The 19,435-nt window shown below is 36.4% G+C and overlaps 1 protein-coding gene across 1 annotated transcript in view; it reads left to right on the forward strand.

The window, feature by feature from the left end:
- The window catches only part of ahi1 (Abelson helper integration site 1), a 97,393-nt gene that overhangs the window by 66,639 nt on the left and 11,319 nt on the right, over nucleotides 1–19,435 (forward strand). Inside the window, exons 22-25 of the mRNA XM_088932562.1 lie at nucleotides 11,206–11,261; nucleotides 14,626–14,694; nucleotides 16,715–16,877; nucleotides 16,989–17,086. Of these exons, the coding sequence (XP_088788688.1) occupies nucleotides 11,206–11,261; nucleotides 14,626–14,694; nucleotides 16,715–16,877; nucleotides 16,989–17,086 (386 nt within the window). The remainder of the gene's footprint in view (nucleotides 1–11,205; nucleotides 11,262–14,625; nucleotides 14,695–16,714; nucleotides 16,878–16,988; nucleotides 17,087–19,435) is intronic.

Consider the following 19,435-nt stretch of genomic DNA (forward strand, 5'->3'; position numbering starts at 1 on the left):
GCAGCCATTTCACCCTGCAACTCACAACTGGCAACCCACTGAAGCTAAGCAGGTGTGAGCCTGGTCAGTACCTGGTTGGGAAACCTCCTGGGAAAACCTGTGGTTGCTGCTGGAAGAGGTGTTAGTGAGACCAGCGGGGGGTGCCCACCCTGCGGTCTTTGGGGGTCCTAATGCCCCAGTATAGTGGCAGGGACACTATACTGTAGTGGGCTCCGTCTTTCGGATGAGATGCTAAACCAAGGTCCTGACTATCAGTGGTCTCAAAGATCCACAGGCATTTCTCGAGAACAGTAGGGAGTTATCCCAATTTCTGGGCCAAATTTCCCCCCTCAGCCCTTACTGTGGCCTCCAGATTGTCCCCATGTATGATTGGCTTGTACTTACCCTGCAATGGACTGGCGTCCCGTCTAGGGTGTACCCTGCCTTGCGCTCTTGCGCTCGTTTCTTGCCGGGTAGGCTCCGACTTCACCACGACTCTCACCAGGAAAAGCGGAAGTGAAAATGGATGGATTAATCACCCCTACAGTTCAGTGAAGCTGAATCACTGAAATACTTGTTGAGAATGAAAGAATCAAAGTTCTAACCACCAGTTCAACCAAGTTAGAAGAAATCCAGAAGGGTTTCCTTCTGGTTTGAAAAAAAAATATTTTTTACATTGTTAACAAAGGAAAAAAAACTAATAGATTTATAGAACCAGACGACACTTTATGTGGTCTAACTGGGCGCAAATAGGAAAAGTTGATAGCAAAATGACTAAGTAAAACACAGTGAGACAACAATACATGAGGTTTTTAAAAAAGAGTACTAATAATTTTTAATTAACATTTACTTCAAACCAGCAGAAACAGAACAATCACAAAGTGTGATGAGTGAGTTTGCCCCTTCTACAATTTTTTTTTATATTTGGTTACTGTATGGATGTGAGTTGCAGTCTCATGTTTGACTCTGAATCCAGTCTGTTGCGATACTTTGTTTTTGTGGACACGTACGATGAAAATCCGGTTTCACACAGATAGGTGGTCACAAACGGGTGAAGAACAGAAAGAGCTTTCTCTGATAATCAGGTGGATGCTGCACATTGGTGGTGTTGGAGGGGAGTCCCCATTACCTGTAAAGCGCTTTGAGTGGAGTTTCCAGAAAAGCGCTATATAAGTGTAAGCAATTATTATTAATTATTATTATAATACTGGATATTCGTTTTTGGTGCTGCACCAAAACTCTGCCAACTGCACTTCATTAAAAGCTGTTTGTAAGGAAGAGTCTGAAATCAGGTCAATGAACTTCTTATATGCTTGTGACGTGAAGTCTCTACGTTTTTTATTGTTTTTCACATTTTTTCTTTCTCTTTTTTTTTTCTCTCGTGGTTGCAGTAATTTCTAAGCAATCCTTCTACCTAGTAACATGCTGTTTTCTCTAATTACGAGAGATTTTGAGATTTGCCGGATGGCGAAATGGCAAACATTTTTATCTCCAAACAAGATAGAAGAGCAGATGGAAGAGGAAATTTCATCCGACACCTTTGAGGTACCTTCTGGCTCTAGCAGCAAAAGTACAGAAATTTATTCAGAGAGTGAATTTGAAGATGACGTTTCAGAAGATATGCCTAATGTTTCTGACTTCTTGGAGCCATGCAAAGCCATGGTAACTCACATTTTTTTTTTATTGATAGCAAATTTTTATTTTTCTTGTTACCTATATGAGAGCTCACAGAACCCCAAGGGTTCCGCAGGACAAAGTTTGAGAACCACTGCTCTAGGATACTGACATCTTGAAAAGAAGGTAATTGGAGCCAGGTGTTCCAATCAATTCAGGTGTGGGTTTGACCTGCCCTGCTGTGTAAAAATGCACACAATTGTGGTTACCTGCTCTTCACAACAGAATTCTGTTGAAGTGTAATATGGCCCAATCAAAAGAGATTTCAGAGGACCTCAGAAGAAGTGTTGGTGAAGCTCATAAGACTGGAAAGGGTTACAAAAGGATTTCTAAAGGGTTTCTCAAGTTGGCTAAAGACCACCTGGATGTTCCACAGCACTACTGGAATAATGTTTTGTGGACAGATGAGACAAAAGTTTTGGAGTAAACAAAACACTGCATACCAACACCAAAACCTCATCCCAACTGTGAAGCATGGTGGAGAGAGTATAATGGTGTGGGCCTGCTTTGCTGCTTCAGGGCCTGGACGGCTTGCAATCATTGAGGAACCAATGAATTCCAAGTTGAATCAGGAAATTCTACAGCAGAATGTCAGGGCGTCTGTCTGTGATCTAAAACTCAAACCAATGCTACATGGAAAGTTTTTTTTGTCTTCTGTCCTACTTAAATTTGTGCTGTATATGTTGAATGTATGTCTCATCTATGTTCTTTGCTATACTGAAAGCAAATTCCACCAACTATTTTTGTGTGGCAATAAAGGATAATGAAGAGGTTGGGTCATGCAACATGAGAATGATCCAAAACACAGGAGTAAATCGACAACAGAGTGACTGGGCCAAAATACCTCCTAACCACTGCGCAGGTCTGATCAGCAGCTACAGAAAGCATTTGATTGAAGTTATTGCCAATAAAGGAGGTTCCACTAGTTACTATATATAAGGGTTCACATACGTTTTCCATCAATGACCTTGATTGTTTAAACCATTTGTTCAATAAAGATATGGTAATGTAAAATGTTGTGTGTGTTGTTTGTTAAATAAGACTGTCTTAATTTCTTATTAACTTAGATCAGATCACATTTTAGGAGCCATTCATGCAGAAATCCATATAATTCCTAAGTTCTTACAACTGTATGTTTATCGAAGACAGTGATGGGGGGGACGTAGTAAAATGTCCTACTATATGAAGATAATTTGTTATTTGTTGACTAATCTTGTTAAATGAAAGCTAACTGTATTCTTATTACAGTTTTAGATTATTGCCTGATTTGATATTATTTACCAGTAATAATAAAATTGAACAACTGACTGAACTGAACCATGAGTTAATTTGGTAAACAGAAATTGAAAAGGTACAAGGGTGTGGTTGACATGTGGTGCTTTGGAAATGACCCAGAAAAGTTCTGGAAAATTATTCTTAGTAGAGAGTGAGAACATTGATTACCCCTCTCTCTGCTTCATTATGAAGAACGGGCATCTCATCCAGGAGGAGAACAATTGTGTTCTGTTCCGCCCTGCGCTGTATTCTTCTGGGATAGGCTCCAGCTTGCCATGATCCTGGCTTCTGATCATGGATGTTTCTTAATATTTAATGATGTCATGCTTTTTCTAAAAGGTCAGATCACTTTTCACAACTTTAGCTTAAACAAAAGCTAAAAGGGAAACCTTGTAGTTTTTGGTTTTGTAAAAAAAATTAATCCATTTCACGGTACTGCCCCTGGGATAATTTCCCTCTCCTGACAAATGCTGCATACTCAACACTGAAAGTAGGCCGGGCCATGAGATAATGGTCATTGTGGCTGGTTAGTCTTTGTGAAATAAAGTTGAGGTATCTACTTTCCAGAAGCTTGCGTGGGTTTTCAGGAACTCAAAGCCTTCACTTGTTCAAGTGACAGAGAGTTTTACTGCCGTGCCCTTAATTTGAGATTTTAGTCAGCAAGCAAAAGTACTTTGGTTTAAGTCAGCAAGCATAGGTATTCAGCAGGGCTGATGAGAAATAAGTCAAGTTAAAGGCTGAGGCAATGGCTACATATTTGCTTAACCTCAGTACTTTTGCATTGCAAATTATGCAGGCTTAGCTACTGAGTATAGATACTCACCGTAGAGTGCCTGCCACACTTTATTAATCTTTAACCATTACAACTTATACTTTTGTTTTATCACAGGTTAAAACTGATGGAGAAAATGATGTCTGAAGACATTAACTCTTACATACAGTAAACGTGTATTACAGAGCATTTTACATAGAAATAGTTTGCTTTTTTAAAATGTTTTTTCAGTATGTTTTATCTCATTTAGAATCTGTTGTACTTGTTTGGTTTGTTTTGTGTTTTTTTTTCATTAGACTTCCATGTTTTTCCTGCCAGGAAGGAATCGAGATGTAAGCAAGTTAAATGAGTTCCACAAAGTCACGAATTGTCTCCGATGATAGATGAACTGGTTTTTAAAGATGAAGGGGGCTGGTGCACACGCCTCAGTTCAGCACATTTCACTTCTATGCTGCAGCCTCCTCGTTCTCTACAAGCAAAAAAAAACTTTTATCAATGGTTGGTTTCCTGTTGAGCAATCACAATGAGCTTTCCAAACAAGTTCTTCTTTTTTTTACCGCTGTTACTGAATCAAGAGCTCAGGTCCTGCTTACCATGAATTTATAAGAAGCTTAAATATACTACTTGTTTATTTTTATTTTTATGAGTCAAGCTATTCTGCGACACAAAGACATTGGTGAAAATGCATATACTGTAGGCTATATATTGGAAATAAATGAAGAATCGGATTTTTCTGCTTTTTCTCTTTATCTCCTTTGATATCAATGCAGCATATATTGTGTAAACTGAAACTCAATTTTTGTCATTTTCTGTTTGCATTTGTTTTATATTTTCAGGTGCTCTTCCATAGTTTAAATTTTAAAAATGTAGTTTTATCTGACCAGTGTTTGTTGTTTCTAATTAGCACAAAACATAGGTTTTAGTCAATTAAGATAACTTACAATTTATTTATCATGAAAAAAAGTTGAATGACCTGTTTTGTAAACACTTATGTTTCCAAGGACTCCGTTCTCCTGGAGACAAACTACAGTTTCATAAAGTAGTGAAATGCTCTGCTAATTTTCTGCAGCAGCTCAGATACCTATCTTTATCTTATCTGCACAGATTTGACCTACATGTTTTGCACCTGTCTTGTCAGAAAGGTATCAGTAAACATTTATGGCTTACCTGATTACCTGATATCCCCATTGTGTACAATACAGCACCCGTTGCAGTCTTTCTTCTAAGAAAGGTCTGAGCTGGGCCTGTCCAGTCTGGAGTACATGGATGCCATATCAGTTCCATGTGAGCTTTTCTCATTAAGTGAACAACTGCTGAAGACTCATATATGAAATACAGAATAGATTACATTGTCGATTGGGGGGTTGTATGAAATTAAATATGAATGTATAAAAGAATCTTCAAAGATCAGAGAATTCTCTTGAAAATGTATAACTTTATAAATCTTTTTCTTAATTCTTATCTTCAAAGATTAAATTATCTTTAAAAGTCATACAGAATGGGTTTAAAACCAAATACATTCCATTTCTAGTGTGAGATGACCTGTAGTCTTAGAACTGATAAACTGTAGTCCCATGTGAAGTTTTTAATGTGTGTTTTGTGCATTTTATAATTTTGTATGTTATTGTTTTTCCTTGCAAATAATCAGATATCTTTTTTATATCATATGAGTCCATGTACATGTAGCTGCATATAAGACTAATATACTTGTCAGCATATAAGACTAATATAAAGACTAATATATTTTCAGTACATTTATTCCCCGTAGGAAATTTACAACCGTATAATCTAGGGATGCTCCGATCGAATGGCTGCCAATATGAAATCGGCCAATTTTCACTATGTGGTCTCTAAATTGACCGATCCCAAAAAACGATTTTGCAATGACGAAATTTCCGATGTTACCAGGACATAGCAACATGTCCTCGCCGGTCTCTCAGTTTTACCACACTTCTACAAAAGACGAAAAATTAGCAGTTTGCAATATATGTGCAAAAGAAGTTGACATTCAAGACCAAAAAGAATATGCAGAGTATGAAAAATTAGCATATGCAAAGGCTGCGGCAACTAGTGAGCCGACTCTCGCTCAACCATCAACACTTAAACGGCAACACTTATTGAGTGACAGTGGGAGTGACTAATTGAGCCTTACAGTAGGGATAGCAAGAAAACCGAAAGTACTACGGGCAGGATCTTTGCAGGCGAAGTATGAGGAAATTCTGACTGAAGATAAAAGCAATGGTTAGGACAGGAACAAGTCAACAGCATCGGAGATTAATCTCTACCTCGGTGAGCAACTCATCCCGAGAAGCGCAGACCCAATGGCTTTCGGGAAGAGCAATAAAAACCATTTCCCTGCTTTGGCAGAAGCAGCTCGGGTCTACCTTTGCTCTTCTTGTACGAATGTGTACAGCGAGCATCTATTCAGTACAGCAGCGCCCATTTTGTATGAGAAGAGGAACAGATTGTCTTCAAAACATGCAGAGATGTTCATATTCATAAACAGGAATCTGCCCTCGATGATTAGTAAACAATAGGCTTAGTAGCTAAAGAGCATTTAACAAATAACAATGAAAATTATTCTTTGCAATCATTTATTCAACAAAAAAGTCAGAAATGCAGTTGTGTGCTGTGGAAAAAATAAGTACACCCCCTAGCTTCAATAGCTGGTGTTGCCCCCTTTGGCAGAAATCACTTCTTATAGGCATTTCTTGTAATAGTCTATCAGTCGCCTACATCGTCTTGGAGAAATTTTTGCCCACTCCTCCTTACAGAACTCCTTCAACTGTGTGATGTTTGAGGGGTTTCTTGCATGTACTGCCCATTTCAAATCCCCCCACAGCATTTCTATGGGGTTAAGATCTGGACTTTGACTTGGCCATTCCATAACCCTCGATTTGCTTGAGTGTTTTGGGTCATTGTCTTGTTGCAAGGTCCAGTTATGGTTCAGTTTCAGCATTTTGACAGATGGCCTCAAATTTGGTGGGACGACCTGGCCTGGATAGATTGCCAGTGGTTTGAAATTTTCTCCATTTGTAGATGATCTTTCGGAGAGTGGAGTGATTGACGACAAATTGCTTGGAAATGGCGTTAAAACCCTTCCAAGACTCATAGGCATCAACAGTCTTTCTTCTAAGGGCCTCAGTGAGATCTTTTGATCTTGGCATGATGTAGCCACACACCCCCCTCCCTATTGCTAAGACCAAACCAGACCACAGGTTTCTGATTTTCATAGAAGGCAGTGTCCTCCAAGTTACTCTCTAATGATGTTCTAATCATTTGCACCTGTTTTGGTGCACCTGATTCTAATTTTAGGCATTTAATGCAATGATAAAGGTAGGGGTGTACTTTTTGAGCACAATGAAATTGCATTTCTGTTGATTTAAATAGTACGAATTAGTGCAAAATGTAATTTTTTAATGTTATTTTTTAAAATTAGATCACCTTTATCAGTATTATTGAAATTACGATCAAATATCCTTTTGTCCAGAAAGGTAAAAAAAGACAAACCTTTTCATGGGGTGTACTTACTTTTTCAGACCACTGTATGTATAAATGTTTTGTGTACATGTTTTATTAGTAAAGTCTTTATTTTACTTTAAGTGATTATTTTAGTAAGAAGTGTTTATCTTACAGTAATTGAACAAGAAGCCCACTACATTTCATTTTAAGAAAAAATAAACAAATTACCCTGTAGTCTATAGTTTATTTTAATTGGAAAAAATAACAAGGGTAACACTTTACCATGTGACATGAGGCTTGTACATGGCTGGTTAAGTAGGAGCTTGATGTAATGATTTTTAAAAGAAAAAAACGGTATCGGCTGATTCTAAAGGCATGGCCCTAAAAAGCCTGTTTGGGGCTTCCCTAATAAAATTTATTTAGGATACTGTTTAAGATGCACTTTGGGTAAGTTACAAGCAAAAAAAACAATTAATGGATTACTTTAAAGTTATAATGTTGTCATTGCAAGACTTCAAAATAAACTTTAACCCTGGAATATTTGCTTTTTCCATGCTTGCATTTTTTCGTAGTCTTTGCATTTACGTTTTGTGCAAACTCAGATGGAATTAATCTTTTAAGAGACACTTCATGATAGTGTCTGATTAATAAATGTCAGACTCAATGAAGTTGTAGTTTCGGACACAGTGAAGTTTGACATTTTATTTAAGTATGTGAAACAACAGAATTTCCACTGTGTCTGTACCCTTTTCTACCAGACAATTTCAGAATAGAATCCTGCCCATCCTGCATAAGGTGTGTGAGTACTGTGTACTTGGCATGTCTCATGATTGTAAAGTTGCCTCAACTCAGGCCTTTCCCTTAATGTGCTGTGGGAAAGAGACCTCATGCAAGCATGTCAGCATGCTGACGCAGCTACCCACCTGAACTACTCAAGCAAGCATGATTGTTGTTGCATGTGCTTGTTGTGCATTGCTTAAAGCAACAGGAGCCCTTGGAGATTTGTCTGGCTTTAGAAATGTACTGGCAGTGGTAGATAAAGAAGTCTTTGGTAGTATAATATTAGTAATTGGCATATTGCACCAATATAAATAAACTTGACCACCAAAGTTGATTACATTATCAGATATCATAGCCTAATAAATTCTCAAAGAATCAAAGAATGTAGCAACCACAGGCCAGTTTTACTTATCAGTGCAATGTATTAGCCACATTGAGCGTGTCTCTGTTGCCATTTTGTCTTTCATTTTATTTCATTTCTAGTCCTTATTAGAAATGGAAGAACACACCAGATTGTAAATGGTTTTCAATCAAAAGTACATTTTCCACCTTAGCAAGAGATCATGCACTTAAATTGTCCCAAATGTTGATGGTGGAATTGATGAGCCAGTCCAAGTGAAACTTTTTTAATGTGTGTCAGCATTTCGCAGTTTCAAAGAATAAAGACCATGAGTAAGAGGTGATAATGATCATCTGAATTTCACAGATCCAGTTTTGAGAAAACTAAGCATTCTCTCTCTACTGATACTGCAGTGATCTAATGAGTTATGTAGTATCTATATTGTAACTGTTCTAGAGCCAGTTCAAACCAAATATCAGGGGTGTCCACACAGGATATGAATAATCCTGTATTAAAGATTTAATTCCGCAGCTCTGGTAGTTTTTGGATGATAAGATGTTGTTTACTTCACTGATTTTGCCAGACACTTAGAAATGGGAGTCACTGATAAGTGGCACTTTTTCTGTTAACATTATGCTCAGGTTCATTTTCACCTGTGTTCCAGCTGCACAGCAATGAAATCAGTTTAGGACACACTAATGCACGGTGCACACACCTCAATCCACGTTCTGGTACAGTGGGAGTGACAGCCATTTCAGAGCTGAAAACATGCTGCTTGATAGAACCTTCTTTGCTGAAAAGGACTGCACTGTTCAAATTCTTTTACTACTTAAGTGTCATGAGTTTACCATGCATGTGGCGTTGTGCATCTTCTTATTGCTTTTGGGATTTTGAGTGTGCCTATTCTGAGCAAGCATGTGCCATTCATGATTCAGTGTGGATGCTACTGTACATCACATTCTAACAACAGCAATAGATTAATAAGAATTTGTTAAACTGCGTGTGAATTCAGTTGTGAATACAACTGTGCCTGAGTTGTATTTAAACAGTGACAAGTAATAGGTTTATTCCATGCTGAAAAAAAGAAGAAAGAGAACACAACGTTTCAGCATGGAATAAACCATATTACTTGTTCCTTTGCAGCCTACGCATGCTGACGCAGCTACCCACCTGAACTTTAAACAGTGACTTCAAATTAGGCTTTTGTGTCAGGATATACTGTACACTAAATCAGTTTATATGGTAACTGAGCTGCCCAAAAAGACAGAGTTTGTTATGGATGTTTTTTGAACATATATTCACACCTATTGCATTGCATAATATGAAAATGTTACTGGTTTTGCAAGCTGCACAGTGTAATGGTGTTCGTGCTTGTGGTTTCACATTGCCATTTTTATGTGCATTTAAAATGTATGAAGATATAGAACAATAGAAACTCGAGCATTGTGTTATGTGCACAATAACCTTTGACAAGAAACAAGAAACTTTGCCCTTAACCGAGATTTCATGTAATTTGATTTGTTCTAGAACACCAAACAATTCCTGTCTCACTAATGACTTAAGCTACTTAAAACATATTAAACTTTTATGTATATACAGTATACATTCTGCATTTTCTCCCAAAAATAATATGACTCTAGATAAAGATAAAGTAAGTGATAAAGATTTTAGATAACAAAATAAAGACAGATGATTATTTATTATTCCATGTAAAGAAAGATCACAGTTTTGTACACCCTCATAACTCAGGGTTGATCCTGAATATTTGTGATTTACAAAATCAGGAGGCAAAAAAAAAGTTTTGCCTCCTGTTATTCACTGCAACAGGTCACTTTGTCAGTTTAGAACAGAATGCCCAGCATTGTAGTTACAGTTTTCATTTCACATAAGAAGGGCAAACAGTGAGAAGGTGATTGGCAGTAACATGTAAGCAGATAACACATGTGCAAAAAGAATTGTCACCTACAGTAGAACTTCCTGCTTATAATTAGCTGTCTTGAAGCATTACATTTAAGCCAACCATGTCACACCTGTTTTCAGCTGTACACATTTATTGACAGTGTGTATTTATGTAAATATGCTATTATACAACTAAGGTAAAGGAACTTAGTAAGGAACTAAAACTTTTTTTTTTTTAGTTTTTACAAAAGAGAGGATCACATTGTGTTAAACTATTTTATTTTCATTTCAGTTCTTTTTTTTTCATCAGAGTCAGCAGGACCTAGGATTCTCAGCTGGATTATTTGCACTGTTTGCATATCATGCCACCAATGGCATTAAGAATATTTAATTGATGTGCTTTATAAGAACATGAAACTGCACCTTATTTTTGATTTTGCTAATATGTGGTTTTCAAAAGATTTTTCAAAGAAACATTATAGCTGTTCCAAACAGGTAACTTATGAAATCTGAGTGTTTCAGGTTCTACAGCATAATGTACTTTGAAGCTCATTGATAATGTAGTTTTCAGTGACTTCTTCAAGTCAGTTTCTAGTACATTATGTGATTCCTTTCCAGGAAGTTGTGGTAAAATATCAATGAAGTTTAACACTGCACTAGAATATATTATTATTTCCATGTGTTCAGCTGTATGATAAATTTATCATTTGACAGGTATTTTTTTTTTAATAATCTTTCTTTTAAGCAATTTAGTTCGGTCTCGTGTAATTTAATTTTCAGTCTGTTCCCTGCAGCATTTGCCAGGCATATAATCAAGACATGGAATGACTGGCAATGTATTTTATTCAAACTCTCAAACCAGTTCAGCTGTTTCAACAAACATTAAGATATATGACGTGAGTCATGCCAAAGACAGTGCTTCCTAGTGTTCAGCCATGTGAATGTTTGCTTATTTTTCATTCTGTGGGACATGAGAGATGTCTTCAGGCTCAGCTCTTACAGATGGCTGTCATTGTTTTTGCAGGTTTCAGTACTGTGGGACGACACTTGAGCCATGCACCATCTCTTAGGCTGCAAACGGTAAGAACCTTTCCTTCTAAAGAGCACCTCAGTCACAGCGAATCCAATACAGAGCTAGCTCCTGGCATTAAGTTGTCTTAGTTTGAAAATCTCATTCCCATTATATATATCCAATTATACTGTATATGATATATTCTATTATACTGTATATGTACCTCCCATTCCTTGGAACATACATGACATACAAAATCAAATGGTTGAAAAGTTTAATTAATCTTGATTTTTTTTTTAACATGGATCCAATAATTGTATTATATTGTTTTGTAAACCATCTACATATCTTTGTTTTGGAAACTAGTGACAACCCTACTTTAGCATTGCAGTGAACTCAGCAGATTTTTGCTACTGTCAAATCAGGTCAGTCTTTTTAAAACATGATGCAACTCATGTTGTATGACTAAGTTCATAAAGTGACATGATTGAAATTGTTGTGTAGTGCAGTGTGTTAGGTTTCTCACTTACGCTGTTTGCCCTTAGCATCATTTCATTATCTCTCTGTGATCCACTTCTGCTGAGTGACCAGATGTTTTTGAAATGTTTTCTAAGGGTATAGACTGCCTCAAATTTTGATGAAAATTACCTTAAAAGCTCAAAAGTTCTTAGCAGAAAAATGTAATATTAATGTTATTTTTATTTTCTACGTTTACAGGTGTCCATAAACTTTCTTTTACCTTTAATAATCTGTCTTTCATTCTCATTCAACTTGCTTCTTATTGGCTAGAACTTACCATAGATACCTTTCACATGATAAAACCAAATAGTATATTTTATTCTGAATGTGAAATTATTCAAAGTGGACATAAATGTTAACGAAAAAGACTAGAAATGATTCAGTCTTTTTTTTTAATTGCCAGGAGTCAAGACTTCAGAAAATAGCTTCAGGGGCAAAGTAATTCAAAAGGAATAAAGTCTAAATAACCAAAAAAAAATGACAAGAATCAATGGACAGAAAAGAACATCCTATATATCTTTATGTTTAGCCATCCAAACAATGGCTTCAAGTTGAAGTTCTTTGCACTATTGTAATTATCGTAAATATATCAGTTGACATGTTTTTAAATACTACTCTTTCTTACACTAGATCATCTGTATTGGAAATAATCTGCCTCGGGAGAAAATGTCTGGCATACACTGTGTTATCAGAGTCTTAATATTAGCAAAAACCACATTGCCCAAATTTGAAACGCACTTATAATCGAACATCATTTTATTCAGGGAGGAGGGGTAGCTACAACTACTGTAGGTGCCTTTGTCCTTTTGTCAAAGATACTGTATTTTTATTGGGATCAATCTTAAGCAGGTGTTTTGTTTCTACCTACTGTATTACAGTAGGTACTTTCCTTGTCACCTCACTTCCTCTTTCCACTGTTTGTTTAATTTGTTCTCTTGGAAATAGCACCAAGTTACTTTTGTCAGGGAGACTTTTCAGAGGTTTATTCGTTTTTGTTTCTTGAATAGCTTTCACGAAGAACAGCTTATAAAGAGTCAGTAACTGCAGTTTCAAATCACCTTTTTTTCCATCTCCAACTAAAACTGTACCATTTCAGTGATAGCAAAGCAATTTTCAGTGTACAGTATTTAAGGCATTTGTCCTCTTTGTCCTCAGATGGACTCCTGATATTCATATCTTCACAATATGTAATCCCTTATTTGCCTTTGATGTTTAAAATATTTTTAGGAGCAAAACCACATGATAAAATTAGAAATGGGAACATTTATGCAACATTCCTAGATTTTTGTGCGGATGGTATTCATTAAGCTCATATGGAAAAAAAAACTGTCTTGTTCTCATTTTCTCAGTTCAAGATCAAAAGAAATTGACCAAATGCATTTTAGAAAATTGAGGTTGTTCTTAGAAAATACTTTGTATCAAGAAATCACACTACAAACGTATGCCCAGCTTGCTAGCATTAATGTTTGACTCACTAGAAAAAGTGCTCTTGGTCTGGTGATTGAGAAACTTTGAATCCATTGTAAAATACAGTGAAAGATCTTTTGTGTTCTTTTGTTTATATTAAATAATAAGTATTTACTGTGTAGGCACCTGTGTAGGTGTGTCTTGGTTTATAATCTAGATTTTGCTGTTTTCTGAAAAATTCTCAACCATGTTCACTGTTGAGCAATGTAGCCTACTATCTCCTGTATGTCTAAATCTCACTAGCCTTGACTGAAAGTAAAATTTTCTTTGTGATATTTAGTAACATGGTTAGAAGTAATAAAGTGAATCAAATAATTAGACAAATGAAGCACTTAAGAGTTTAAATGTAGATCTATCCATATTCTAAATACAGGGTTGCAGAGGAGCCTGGCAAGTAGTGGGTAGAAATAAGGACACACCATAGATGGGACTCCAATCCATCACAGGGCACACACACACTCACACCAGGGCCAGTCTTCACAGTAGCCAGTTAAACTACCAGTTTGTCTGTGGGCTGTGGGAGGAACAAGAGCACTCATCAGAAACCCACATGAACATGGGAAGTACATACACACTCCACACAGATAGTACCCCAGGTGTGGAATTGAACCCTGGGCCCCATCACTGCAACGCAGCAATGCTAACTACTGCATCACCATGTCACCCACATATTTTAATGTCATTTTATACAATTAACTGTCAAATCTATGTATATTTTATGATTGTGATTAAATATATACTAAGCTTCAGATGATCTACATAAGATTGTATCTGTTTTTTAGTTTGATGACTGGAATTTGGTTTGTACAGTATATGGAATTATGTAAATTTATTGGAACCCATCAATTAGAGAAGGCTAATATTTAGCCTTCATGAGAAAAGGAAAAATTTACCAGTTAATTACATTCACCTTGCATGGAAGTAATATGGAACTAACAACCTAGTGTAAGGTTGTGTGTGAGGCTGTCTCGTTGCATCAAGAACTTGTGTGTTACTAGTATCCTTCCTAATGAAATGTAATGCTTTAGTACATGGATTGGTTGGCATTTCCATCCATGTTGTTGTTGGCCAACACCAGTCTCTTAAGTATTTTCCTTCTAAAAATATAAAATTGTTTTTCCCTGTTTTGTGTGAAGTCCATCCATCTATTTATTTTCCAACCATATTATCTGGGGTTGGGGGAAGCCGGAGATGCATAAGATGCCAAGATGGATGAGCCCTTGATGGGACGCCAACTTAGTAAAGGGACATCTAATATAAATAAGGAATATTTGACAATCATCTGAGTTTTCATGTCCAATGATTTTTGTTTTGTTTATCCAATGGATCCTAGCTACAGAACGTTTGAGGTGTTCCAAGAAGTTACTGAATGTAACTCAGGCACCTTAGACACCTAATCTATTTTGTGTTTTACACGTTTAAAAGGTTCCCTTTTTTCTTCTTCAGAGTTTTGCTGATCCCTCAACTTCATTTCTTAGAGTAGAAGCTGATTCCTTTGTACCAGTCCAACAGACAGTAAGTTTATGTGAATTCTGTCTTTTTACTTTATACAGTTATTTGCTACTTAACCCAGCTCTACTGAGTTATTGTAATATTTGAAACACCTCCTTTGTGTATACTGATTATGTGTAACTTGCCAACAGAATTGATGTTTTAGATCGTATTTTTTATTCAGGTGAGGTTTAAAATCTCACCTTAAGAAGACAAAGTCTAAACTGTATCTACCTGTGTATTTATTTTGATGTTTATCCTATCATAACAAAATAAATTTACTGATTGTCATTAGTAACCAGAGCCTTGCTACATTTCTGAAAAGTGTAAAATACCTGTTGTTTTAAGACCTCGCAGAAAAGATAGAAGAAGGCTCTGCTTGTTGGGATTTTTGTAAAAACTGTGAAACACTGTGACTCAGATCTTCCACCATTGGTTACAGGATTTGTCATGGAGGCGTTAAAGCAAATTGCAATAGCAAAACAAAAATTAAAACTAAAGGACATCGCTGTCCTTGTTTCAGTCTGTGAATGGTCAATTCAAACATTTAGCAGTGATCTGATACAGTATAAAAATATTCTTTGTGTAATCATTGTTAATAAATAATAGAGTTTGCAATATTGACACACATTCTATTCATTCAAGATTTACTGTCATTATTTTGTTACACAATTGTTAATACTATAGGAAACCATAACAGCTACCGTCAAGCAAACATTAGTGATTTCATTTCTCAGACATTTACCTTATTGTAACCAGTAACTTTATGCAGTTCAGAAATATTGATAATCATTTGCAAGAGTGTTGCTGATTTTGTGTCTTGAAAGCATTCCCTTGATTTTAATCTAGTATTTTGATAAGATGTCATCTAATGATAAAAGTGGCTAAACCATTTAGCAGAAAGGATAATGAACGTGGGAGATTTTATGACAAAACTGGATTTTGTGTCCCTTGTTACTTTTAAGGAACTACCTTAAAATGTATAAACAGTGCTTTCATTAAAAACAAGTTTGAATACTGTAGTAATGGGTATAGTTAATGGAACTAAATGTTTCTCTTATTAACATATTAGAGCTCTAGTAATTCCTCTAAGTCTTTGCCCACCATATTAGCAGTTACAAACTACTGTGAGGCAAGAACAGAAGAGTGTAACACTATGTGCAGTGGCACCAAATACACTATGTTTGTATTGTGGCTATAAATATACTTGTAATAGTATAATTTGTATAATTTCTACTTGACCATTAATGTAGTCCACATAACAAGTAATTAAAAAAACTACTGTGCCCATTTTTTTAGATTGAGTACCTTAGACTGGCAGATTCTGTCCTCTTTTTTGACATTTAAAAAGTGGTGACTGTGGTTTCTATTCCTGTTAGTCATCTTCTGTTTGCTGCAGTGACAAATCAATATGGACAATCCCCAAGGAAGTGATTGGAAATTGGAAAAAATTAACAGTGATCTGATTTTTGAAAGCCATTTAACTTTTTTTTAAATACATTTGCAAAGTAACTGATTTCAAAAACATTTTGAATTTAAAAAGTTGAATTAAAAAAAAAACTTTGAACTTTAGAAATGTTTTAACAAATTTTAAGCTTTCATCAGAAACCAGTGGCAGAAAAATGTGCTTCACATTGCTTGTAAAGAGTTAAGTTTTTTATTAGATTGACAACAAAGCATGTGGTACAGGAGGTGGTGTCACAGTTCTTAGAATGTATGTGCTTAGAGCTTTTTAATCTTCCTTTCGCAAATTTAATCATTTACTGAATGCGTAGCAGCTGCCTGAAAACTAATCTTAGCACAATTAAAGTTTTTTTTTCTTTTTTCTTAAACATTTCTACAGTGCCACAAGTCCTTTATCTCACTGCTCCTGATGTCTTCCCACCACCTTGAATCCCTTTCAGAAAACCCTAGACAGCCTCAGCTCTTACCAGAGCAGCAGCTTTGGTTTCTGCTGCTGTACTGCAGGAGGAAGTGAATGTTAAGTGTTTCTCTCTGTGGCACAGGTCTGATAAAGCTGTGGTGCTCTTATCTTCCCCCTTAGGTTGTGTCCCTGTATGACTACACAGCGAATCGATCAGATGAGCTAACCATACATCGTGGTGACATTATCCAAGTGTTGTACAAAGATAATGAGAACTGGTGGTTTGGCCGCCTGGCAAATGGACAACAGGGCTACTTCCCGGCTAATTATGTGGCAGATGAAAGTAAGCTGTTTTTGTTATGGTTTTTTTTCCTTTTAAGCTTGGCGAGAACAACCTCTGCTGACACAGTGGTTTTGGGTCATGTGTTCAAACGCATCTGTGTTTCCACTGCAGGAGGTTTTGAAGAGGAGCTATCCCACACACTAGAACCAAATCCTGTTCTGTCTGACCAGCAGAACGAGACAGCTGACAGATCGCCAACCCCAGCTAAGGTAAATGATTAGAAAAGGGTAAATGATTTCAAAAACGCTCCTGTGCTGTGACATGCGTGGATCTTTATGGTCTTCACCCCAAGTGAAAATGTTTGCAAATTCATGTGTGAATCATTTATATTGCAGTTCCAAAAGGAGCTCAAATGAGAAACATGAATTGCTGATCGGGTGGAGCCGCATACAGTACACCACGAATGAATCTGACAGTTATTGTAGATGGAGGAATCATGAAAGTAGATGATGGAGCGTTAGGTTCAATAGTCAGATGGATTTTCTTACGTCATGAGTACAGTACCTTGTTTTGCATCATGTCATGTTTCCCCAAGCAGGCTGCCCTTATGAAGTAGTGTGCTGTCAACCATGAGCAGGTGTGTTGTGGAATTTACGGAAGAGTCGCACCCATGAAAAATGATTAAATTAAATGTGTAAGTGTAACAGTGGTGGGATCTGATAGGAGTGTTCTGGTCATTGTTTGTTCATAGAATAGAGTTTGGATTACCCAATCCTAACACCTGCCCAACTTCCTCACTGCAGCTAATCATTTCTGATCTTTGTTGTATTTATCTAATATTTAACACCAGACCTCATGTGTTACTAAGACCACACAAAGTGCATAGCACCAGCCTGTAGAAACATTAGAGGTAATTCAGTGAACAAATATGACCCAGTAAACCTTTCTTACAAGATTAGAATCCTAAATAGATATATGGGGAAAACAGTAGTCTTAAAACATTCTGTGCTTTTTGGTTTGATAATGTAAGTGATAATGTTAGCAACTCAAGATTAAAGCAGTGTGTTTTGTTTTATATGTGTAAAGTCATATCAAAAGACAAGTTCTTTACTTTTCAAGATTATATTAATTGTGATTTTATATCTACGTGATAATTTTATAGGTTGAAATAAAATATTTTTAAAGTCTGATTTAAGTAGCCAATTATCTTTATTTAATTTAGACCTACTTATGGTTCATTAAGTTTATAGTGGCACATTTTTTATAAACCATCTGAAAACTATGTAAACAAACTGATACTAAAATGTAAGCGCATTATCTCCCATTTCACATTTTTGACTCTTAAAAACCATGCTGGGAAAGTTTTCAGGGTAGAGACATTACCATCATTGATTTTTAAAACAAAATTAAAAATTCATAGAGGGAATTTAGTTTTACACAGAGCGGAGAAAGAATCCAGTACAAACTTTATATACTCATATCAAGACTTAAATAACACCCTTTTTTTGGATAAACAATAAATACCCATCTCCAGAAAATAATTGTAATATAAAGGGTGCAGGCCTGACTTTGCCTCACAAGAAGGCTTTGCTGAACTCTTCTCTGTGATGATTAATTGAGCTAGGGGTTATGCCATCAAGGAATATGTTCTGGTTTATGTAGATAAAATTCATTGTAGTAAGACTTGTTTTGCAGTTGTTTCTGATTGTGAAATAGGACTTGAACGTTTTTGTTTTCATATTTATTTTTTTAGATATATGCGAATTAGGCAACATTGCTCACAATTGTACCTTAGACTGGAATAGGTTGGGAAAGAACTAGGAAGACCATAGAAAGTCCTAAGATTTAAAAATAAGACTCAAAATTAGACTTTGGCTCCTAAACGCTCATGACAACAAGAAAGACTGTATATTATAGCAGGTATTCATGTCTCACATGCAGTCATTTAGGATATTGTTTAAAATTAGTGGCTTATTGTTTGTTTTTGTACTGAATTTTGATGCAGTCTCCGGAGTCGTAGCTTGTAGGTCTGTGGACCCTGTCGTTATCCCCTTGAACGAGGTCCTGCATCCCAGTTGTTCCAGTCTTCCCAGCTGTATAAATGGGAACCAGGATTGCTGGGGATGATCCCTGTGATAAAGCGGTGTCCCATCCAGAGGAAGAGTCAATTGCTCTCTTATCTGCTTAACAATGCTGAAAGCCTGGATGAACTGATAAGGCTCAAACAGGAAAATGGACAGCTCCTTTGGCAGTTTTTTATAACCAGATCTGTATTTCATCAGTATTCTGCCAGATCTTACAGATATATATTTTTAATCCAAACTTTGTTATCATCAGCTCTTCTTTCCATTTATAGATGATCCTTCTTTACAAAAAGCTCCAGACTGTATCTAGAAATTGTTGAGTTTCAGCAGTCAACACTGGAGACCGTGTACATTTTACAAAGGCCATAAAGTGATAGTGTTTTTAGATGGGTAGCTGCGTCAGCATGCGTAGGCTGCAAAGGAACAAGTAATAGGTTTATTCCATGCTGAAAAAAAGAAGAAAAGAAAACACAACGTTTCGGCCGTGGAGCCTTCTTCAGGTGTGAGGGCGTGCTCACACCTGAAGAAGGCTCC

The sequence above is a fragment of the Atractosteus spatula genome, chromosome 2 (assembly GCF_055471065.1).
Source record: "Atractosteus spatula isolate fAtrSpa1 chromosome 2, fAtrSpa1.hap1, whole genome shotgun sequence".
NCBI lineage: Eukaryota > Metazoa > Chordata > Actinopteri > Semionotiformes > Lepisosteidae > Atractosteus > Atractosteus spatula.